Source organism: Apis dorsata, unplaced genomic scaffold (assembly GCF_000469605.1).
Source record: "Apis dorsata unplaced genomic scaffold, Apis dorsata 1.3 scaffold_18, whole genome shotgun sequence".
Classification (NCBI taxonomy): Eukaryota; Metazoa; Arthropoda; class Insecta; order Hymenoptera; family Apidae; genus Apis; species Apis dorsata.
In genome coordinates this window covers 131,722-139,968 of record NW_006263320.1, presented here as the reverse complement: position 1 = coordinate 139,968, position 8,247 = coordinate 131,722, and the positions used below count along the sequence as shown (strand labels likewise).

At 30.1% G+C, this 8,247-nt stretch overlaps 2 protein-coding genes across 3 annotated transcripts in view; one reads left to right on the top strand and one right to left on the bottom strand.

The window, feature by feature from the left end:
* Nucleotides 1–1,979: 1,979 nt before the first annotated feature.
* Nucleotides 1,980–5,310, bottom strand: LOC102678561. The gene is made up of 6 exons (XM_031509471.1): nt 5,072–5,310; nt 4,581–4,719; nt 4,415–4,506; nt 4,039–4,204; nt 3,741–3,934; nt 1,980–2,392 (listed from the first exon to the last, which is right to left on the bottom strand). The coding sequence occupies exons 1-5, from the start codon at nt 5,132–5,134 to the stop codon at nt 3,813–3,815; spliced, it is 582 nt and encodes a 193-aa protein (XP_031365331.1). The 5' UTR covers nt 5,135–5,310; the 3' UTR covers nt 1,980–2,392; nt 3,741–3,812.
* A 296-nt stretch (nt 5,311–5,606) lies between these two features.
* The window catches only part of LOC102678425 (probable ATP-dependent RNA helicase CG8611), an 11,816-nt gene continuing 9,175 nt past the window's right edge, over nt 5,607–8,247 (top strand). The window contains exons 1-7 of one of the 2 annotated variants that reach the window (XM_031509512.1): nt 5,607–5,643; nt 5,723–5,806; nt 5,870–6,679; nt 6,764–7,030; nt 7,111–7,331; nt 7,408–8,053; nt 8,132–8,247. The exon at nt 8,132–8,247 is cut by the window's right edge and continues 121 nt beyond it. In XM_031509512.1, coding sequence (XP_031365372.1) covers nt 5,747–5,806; nt 5,870–6,679; nt 6,764–7,030; nt 7,111–7,331; nt 7,408–8,053; nt 8,132–8,247 — 2,120 coding nt within the window. In that variant the 5' untranslated portion in view covers nt 5,607–5,643; nt 5,723–5,746. Of the gene's footprint in view, nt 5,644–5,722; nt 5,807–5,869; nt 6,680–6,763; nt 7,031–7,110; nt 7,332–7,407; nt 8,054–8,131 lie in introns of those variants that run through there. The other variant, XM_006607747.2, reaches the window with a different exon arrangement.

The window sequence follows — 8,247 nt, the reverse complement described above, 5'->3', positions numbered from 1 at the left end:
GTGTTTAATGTAGTATTAAACGCAGTTATTGTGCTACGTCGTCCATCGTGTTCACAAATTTATTTCCGCCGCTCCCCGTTGTCCATCCATCTTTCAGAAAAGGGAAAAAAGGACGAGCACGTGCCGCCCCCGTTTCGATGCAAAGAAATTCGAAAAGAATGCGATTTCCCGCCTTTGTTCGTTTCCCGAATAATATTCATTGATTCATGCTCCTGAACTTCTGAAAGAGAAAGGAAAAAAAGAAAAATTATTTCAAGTAAATCGATCGAAATTTGTAAAATTTTTATTAATTAAAATAATCGATCGTTTAATAATTAAAATAACTTATCTCTCTTTTAAGAATCTTTTAATTCATTCTGGACAAAAATAAGAATACATCCATAAGAGATCTATTAAATATTAATTCTTTTATATAAAATCTTTTATATAAAAACAAGATATATTAAATCAAAAGAGAATAAATATATTCGGAAGAGTGCATGCCTCTTACTGTCGTTACTTGCCAGTTTCCTGTGATAACCCCACCATTATACTCGTAGCCCCTGAATAACAGGGGAAGAGAGTTCACAATGGGCCACAATGACTGAGCCAACATTACGAATTAGGCTCGGTTACGCGTTTATTGCCGATTCCGGTCCAGGGCAGCGGCGTCGAATCGTATTTTCCAAACTGTCCGATTAAACGAGCGATAGCACGAGGTACGCGATCGCGAAAGGACGCCACTGCGGAGATGCGAAGTATTAGCATTGGTTAGCTTTATGGGGCGTTCAGTTCCGCCGTTCTATCATCCTCTCTTTCGCTCCTGTTCCGTTCCTCTTTTTGCCCTCTCGCTCCTTCCAATTCTCGTTCGGGAGCAGAGCACGAACAGCGGCAGATCAATAAAATCTGTCTGTCTGGAAAAGTAATGCCAAATCGACTGTCCGTTTTTGGCGGCGAACAAATAAATGTCACAAAAGGAGTGGAACCGTTCCTCGTACCGACCACTCCGTACCGGCTCCCTCAGACGGTTTAAAGATTCGACTCACCACTGCCTCTATTTGCCAAAATATCGAATGGAATCTGTGGATCTCGCGGCAAAGGGGAGATAGGTCCATTTTTGACAGTTCTTCAATGATTTCACATGGTACCTAAAAAATGTTAAATCGTGTAAGATGGAATAAAAATGCAACATCTCTCTTGTGTCTAAACTAACTTTTGATTAAGGGAATAATGATAAATTTGTTTCTTGATATTTTAATATCAAATCAGGGAAACAAAAAATTTGAAAAATTTGTTAAAAATTGAAACAAACATTTATCGATTAGTGTTTTCTTTTCAATAATTATGTCAAAGTAAAATAACGTTCGGAATGACGAATGATAATTTTCGAATTAAAAATTATCCTTATAGATAACTTATGAATCGGAGGAAAGATATCACTGTACGAGTTCGAATAACTTAACATTGATGAAAGAATTTATTTTTTTGGCGATTAGATGACTAGCGAGTCTAGAGACTATGCCACGAGTATCGAAACTGGGACGCAATAATTATTAATCAATTTCGTATTAATTGTTTTCTAGGCGTCGAGCTTAAGTGGGATGTTGTGTTCTGGCTTCTGGCAAGCTTTGCCCCGAAACCAGCCAAAGTGTCATACAAGAAGATTAATTACATCTCCACCACCCTTTATGTACGTCATGCGTGTGACTACCCTTCTCCTTAACCCTTGGATACTCGTAAAAGTATTTCAACTTGTGCGAAGATATCGAGAAAAATAAAGTGAACGGTGAAAAACTATCTCTTTTCGAATTAATATTCGATAAATATCTACTCATCCTTCGAATAAGCATCATTCTTTCATTCGATTGTTAAGAAAAAAAAAAATTACGAAATATAGAAAAAATAATTCTTTCGAATGATTTAAACTTGAATTCGAATAATTACCCTTAAGAAGTACGTATCTACTCTCTTTACGGAGAGTTTCTTTTTCGTGATTGGACCAGTGGTTGGTGAAAAAAAAGGGGTACACGAAAATAAAAGAGACTCGAGGGAATAAGATTTCGACGGTACTCCGTTCTCGATCCACGAAAGAGCCAAGTTAGTTTTATTTTACAATCCATCGGCTTCCACGACACGGAGGGGTGAGTTTCGCTGGTACGCCCGGTCTAAGAACGAGAGAGAGACGTCGAATGGTGGTTGGATTCCTTCTGGATGGTTGGACGAGTGTCGAGGAGGGTGCACAAGTTGCGAGGGGGTGGACTCGGCTGTCAACTAGTGTTTTAAAAGTTTGCGACAGCTTACAAATTGGCTCGCTCAGTTCTTTTTAAAAGCACCGCCAACCAACCACGTCGCGTACCCCACCGTGTGTGTCCTTCATGCTTGCAGTCGTTGAACGAAAAGTTTTTTCCAATTTCTAGAAGATAAATTTCAATATATAATATCATATTATAGATAAACTTATGTGTTATGATTAATATATTACATAAAGTGTTAATATTTATGCAAAAATTGGTATCTCTAATATGCAAAAAAAAATATTTATAAAATATACTGATTACAAAATAAAATTCTCTTTAATACTCAAATCTCATTACTCATTATCTCTTCTCTATAAAAGATACATAAATACAGTTACATAAATATCAATCTATCTGTACACGTTATGTTCACATATAATTATCAAGAATTTGAGAGAAATTTGCACGATGGAAAATTGTAAAAATCACGTGCATTGATGCTTTACTTTTAGACGAACGCAAATGATCGGCTAGGATGAAATGAAACGCCCCAAATAAATCGTGGGAAGGGGCTTTTTCCATCAGCCATTGTACCCTCGATCATTATTCTCAGGAGTTTCGCGAAAAGTTCCGACCATTTTCGGACAAATCGACTTCCATCTAGGAGACGCCGGTCCCTATATAGGGAATATGCTTACGCGCGATTCAAATCCCGGAAGTTTAAAAGTATTTCGACGTAAAACGTGGCCATTTCTCATATTTTCTATGCAGCCACGCTCCGTCGTGGGCGCATTTGATACACTCTATTAGTCGCATCCCTGGCCTGATTTATCGGTTTACCCGCATTATTATACATTTTCCTCGTAACGGGACCCGAGATTCATCGTATTCTGGTACTTTGCCTATTCTGCGCACATTATTACATATTCCATTAGTCTACTAGCGACAGATCAATGGTTATTATGCGGATTTAAGAATCGAATCTTCTCCAGTAACGAAGATCTTTCTAAGAAGATGATAAAAAAGAGTGATGATCATACGAATTTTTTTTATTATAGAACAAGTTATTATGGATTGGCAACGTGTTATAATGTATCGCGAAAGTGATGATTTTATAAGATATAATGAATGACTTATGAATGAATTATGATATTCGAACTTTTATTAACTTTTGTGGAAATTTTTTATTAAGTTTTTGTGATCGAGAGGTCTTCCAAGGTCTTTATTAACTTTTTTGTAAATTAAAAACATAATTATTGTTATTATTGGCGAACTATGAATCTAACAAATTCAGAGAAGAGAAAACTTCATGGAAAAACTATAAACTATTTGTCGAAAGTTTCAAATTTTGAAAATTTTCAAAATCTTATATGTAGACAGATTCAGATTCGAGTTTCGTTAATCAGAAATCAAATCTCAATCCATCTAATCAAAATGTTATAAATAAATAGATTATTATTAGAGATGCTTAACTTATGATACATGAATAAATTATTTAAATAATTTGATTATATTGTAGCTTACATATAATCGAGTTTCTCCATGTTTCTCCAAGAAGCAGAAGGAAATGATGGCCAGTTTTGTCCGTAATCATTATTAACTTTCATCATTGATGTCATTTGTGTTATTGACTGTGAAGAATCTACGATGATTAGATTGCTCTTTTATCCATTTTTTTCGAGTATCATTCACAGTAGACCATGAATATATAGAAAATACTAGATCGAACATAAATTTTATTCGTTATTTGATTTAGTTTATATTTAAAAAACAAATTTGTAATTATAATTTAATTACAATTCGATAATTTTAATATACTTACTAAGATATAAACCTGACATTGGAAAAAACCAAATTTCTGAATAAATAAAAAATGGTGGTTCTGTTCGCGATAAATTTTGCACAAAGGAAAGAACGAATGATATACTTTGATTTATTATACTTATTGTTTGTATGATTAGCCAGGGAATAGTATACGTAGATTTCCTCTATGAACATACATAAAAAATAATAATTTATTAATTCATGATAAGTTGGTAAGTTTAAGCAAAACGTTTATAAAAAAATGAAAATATGTTTCTTAGATATAAAAATCTACAATTGATTCATTTTCTGAATTGATTCATAATTATGCATTGATATTATTTTGAATATATTGAGATTTATTATATAACTAATAATTTTTTATATATACTTACAAAATATGGTGCTATTATCAGATACATATTGGCTATGGAAAACAATGTTGCGAAGAAAAAATATATATACATGGGGAAGATAGCTATGTTTGCTAAAATTTTTATTTTTTAATTAATCACAACATTTGTTAAAAAAAAAGTAAAATATATTTATTTTAAAACTCACTTGAATTGGACGTAATAAAAAGATGCAACCAAATTGAACCAAATGGATTTAAGTATTGAATGAAGATATAAAAGTCAATTTCCGTTTTTGATGATATATATTTTATCGAAAACAAGCTCGTTATAAATCCCAATATTATCTAGAAGAATATTAAAAATATAAAACTGTCCAAAAATTATACTAAATATCAATAAAATTGAATGGATAAAAAAAGATTTTTATTAATTATTATAGCAATTGTAATAAATTTTCGAAACTTCTTTTACAAGAATGTATCCTTCCGTTTGTCAAACTAATAATTATTGAATTATTCGAATATTTCTATTGTATTAAATATAATAGTAAATGCATTTTAAATAATAATTTTGCTCGTAAATTTTTGAATATTTGTAATTTGTTATTGATAAAAACATTCGTGTAATAATCTGATAGATTATTTTACAATATTACATGAGAAAACAAATTTCATAGACAAATTGACCGTTACTTACCATATTGCATATACCGATAATCCTTATGGCTGACAACATTTTAACGTGATATATTTTCTTCATGTTGATTTTTTAATATTTAATATAAAAATACTTGAACATATTAAAATGAGGTTTTTATTTTTCACAAATAAACACGCGTTAAACTTCAAAATTCTATCCAAAATTGATGTATTAAATATTTCTTTAATAAACTTATACTCAATCGTCGATATCGTGCATCACACTGTGTGTCGATAATACTCTTCTAGTTCAAATAAATCGAATATCATCGATTCGATTATCAGTTTGATAATTTAACTGTCATCATATTGAAAAATATATATTCATTTTCAAAATAACGATTAGATATATTAATAATGATACAATTATAAATATAATATAAATAATACAGTAATAATATTATATAATTTCTTTATAAATAATTTTTGTTAAATTTTAAATGAAAGATTAATCATAAATCGAATAAAGATACTCTCGAAGTTTTATGCGTCATAATTTGCGCATGCTCAGTAGTGTCTTTACTGTACAGTAGTATCAAGTACAAGTGTGTGCTTGACATGTGGTTTTAGGTTAGATCTCGTGTTTTTAAATATTTTAAATATTATACTTGTTTTCTATTAATTTTTAACGTAATATTGTTCTTTAAAGTGAGAGTTAAAAAAATAGTTCGAAATGACTGTACAAGACATGGATATTTGCTTAAATATTTCTACAAAACCTGTTGCTAAAGAGGTAAGTAAAAACGTAAAAAGAATATTGTTAATTTATTTTAATGGAATTGTACTTTTTAAATAGAAAATGGGAATAGAAAATGATTCTATTCTTAACTTAATGAGAGAAAAAAAAATTGAGGAAACAAAAAATAAAGTTAAAGTAAGTAATACGTTAAAAAATGTCTCCGTTAAAGAAACAAGTACTAGGAAAAGAATTAAACAAAAATCTTTAGAAGCAATTGTTGCAAAAAAATTGAAGGAAAGTAATCAAAGTCAATCTTCTGTTATACAAAATGAATTAAAAGTTAAACCACAAATAAATAATATACGTAAAGATTCACAACAGAAAATATCTAAAGTAGAAGCATATAAAAATAATAGTGAAACATCTAATAAAATTAATGATATTTCTAATAATCCTATTATTTCTTTTACTAATATTACAAAAGAAAATTATGGTAAAACTATATTGGCAAGAAAAAGAAAGGTTATAGATACAGATTCTAAAAGAACATTGTCTAGTATATTTTCAAGACAATCGGAAGATGTTAGTTTGTTGAATTCATTAAAAAAAATACAAGAAGAACAAAGTGAAAAAAAAGATCAAAAGGAATCTAAAGAAGAATCTAAAAAAATTTCTAGTTCATTAGAGAAAATGAATTTTGATAAGAAAAATAAAAAAAAACAAATAGAAAAATTCAAAACCGACAATGATAATAATATAGAAGATGATAAAAATACACACTTCTCTCATAAATCTTTTGGAAAGATATCTTCTTTATTTGGGCATAATCCAGAAATACCAAATATTGGACAAAGATTAGTAAAACCGATAAATGAACCAATATTTACAGGAACAACTTTTACTGATCTTAATATTCATCCTTTTATGGTTGGTATTTTATATGGTATATATATATGTATAATATATTGATATAATAATATATATTTAACTAAGTATGAAACATTTTATTAGATATCTAATTTAGAACAAAATATGCATATTACTAAAATGACTACAGTTCAGCAAAAAGCAATACCTCAGATATTTTCAAGGAAAGATGTTTTAGTTAGATCTCAAACTGGTTCAGGAAAGACACTAGCTTATGCTTTGCCAATAGTTGAATGTTTGCATAAGATTAGACCAAAATTAAATAGAAATAGTGGGTTAAAGGCTCTTATAGTTGTACCAACTAGAGAATTGGCACTGCAAACTTATGAATGTTTCTTGAAATTAATAAAAGTAAGTTTTTTTTATCACTACAAAATTATTATTAATGATATATAGAGATTTGAATCACATTTTGATTCAAATTATTTTAGCCATTTACATGGATTGTACCTGGATATTTAGCAGGAGGTGAAAAAAGAAAAGCAGAAAAAGCTAGATTGAGGAAAGGATGTAATATTTTAGTCGGTACACCGGGTAGATTGTTAGATCATATACAACGAACAGCAGCTTTAAAATTAAGCGATATTAAGTATTTCGTTTTGGACGAAGCAGATAGAATGTTTGATATGGGATATGAAAAAGATATATCAGGGTATGTTCTCTTAAAATCGTAAAAATCTGTCAATATGATTAAAAAAAAAAAAAAATCTTCTATAATGCAATTTCAGAATAGTGAGTGCTCTGAAAGTATCAACTCCGAGTCAAAATACGGGATACGATGCTATGAAAATATTACGTCAAAATATAAAAAAATTCACAAACGAAGATGTTGAACATTTGGAAAATAATGGTGATTTAGAAGAATCTGAAAATGATGATCAAAAAGAATCAATCGTTAAATCGAATAAGAATAATAATTCAGAATATAAAGATGAAATTGAAGACGTTAAACAAAAACAAATATATCATTCCAGCAGCGATGATGATTCCGACGAAGGTGAGCCTTATGTTAAATCAAAAAAGTCAGATAAACAAAAAATTTGCGCAGCTCTTACGGAGAAGAAAGAGTCCGGTATATTAAAAGATAAAAAGAAAAAAATGGAAGATGATAATAATAGTGAGGATGAATTAAGAACACAAACAATTTTACTTTCTGCAACATTGACGCAAGCGGTTGAAAAATTAGCCGGCCTTGCTATGAATCATCCTGTTTTTATTGATGCTGCGAAAGAAAATTTGGAAACAACTGATAACGATGGGAGTGAACTTAACGAAGATTTAGTAGTTCCACAAAGCGTAAATCAAAGTTATATCGTGACACCTCCGAAATTGAGGTTGGTTACTTTAAGTGCTTATATTACAGGAAAATGTCAGGTAAATTTAATATATCAAATTATTCGTGTGCTCTTTCTCTTCCTATATATTTTTAAGCATTATTTGTACTATCAATAGAGCCATGGTCAACACAAAATATTGATATTTATGGCTACTCAAGATATGATTGATTATCATACAGAAATTTTGTCATCCGTGTTAACGAAACCCATCGATGAAGATGACGATGATTC

What these genes read in the sequence shown, in the direction of transcription:
- LOC102678561 (XM_031509471.1), bottom strand. Translation starts at nt 5,134, where the DNA reads ATGAAGAAAATATATCACGTTAAAATGTTGTCAGCCATAAGGATTATC. An exon ending in TTTTATTACGTCCAATTCAA is followed by an intron (nt 4,507 to 4,580) that starts GTGAGTTTTAAA and finishes TAAAAATTTTAG; the next exon opens with CAAACATAGCTATCTTCCCC. An exon ending in TGATAATAGCACCATATTTT is followed by an intron (nt 4,205 to 4,414) that starts GTAAGTATATAT and finishes GTATGTTCATAG; the next exon opens with AGGAAATCTACGTATACTAT.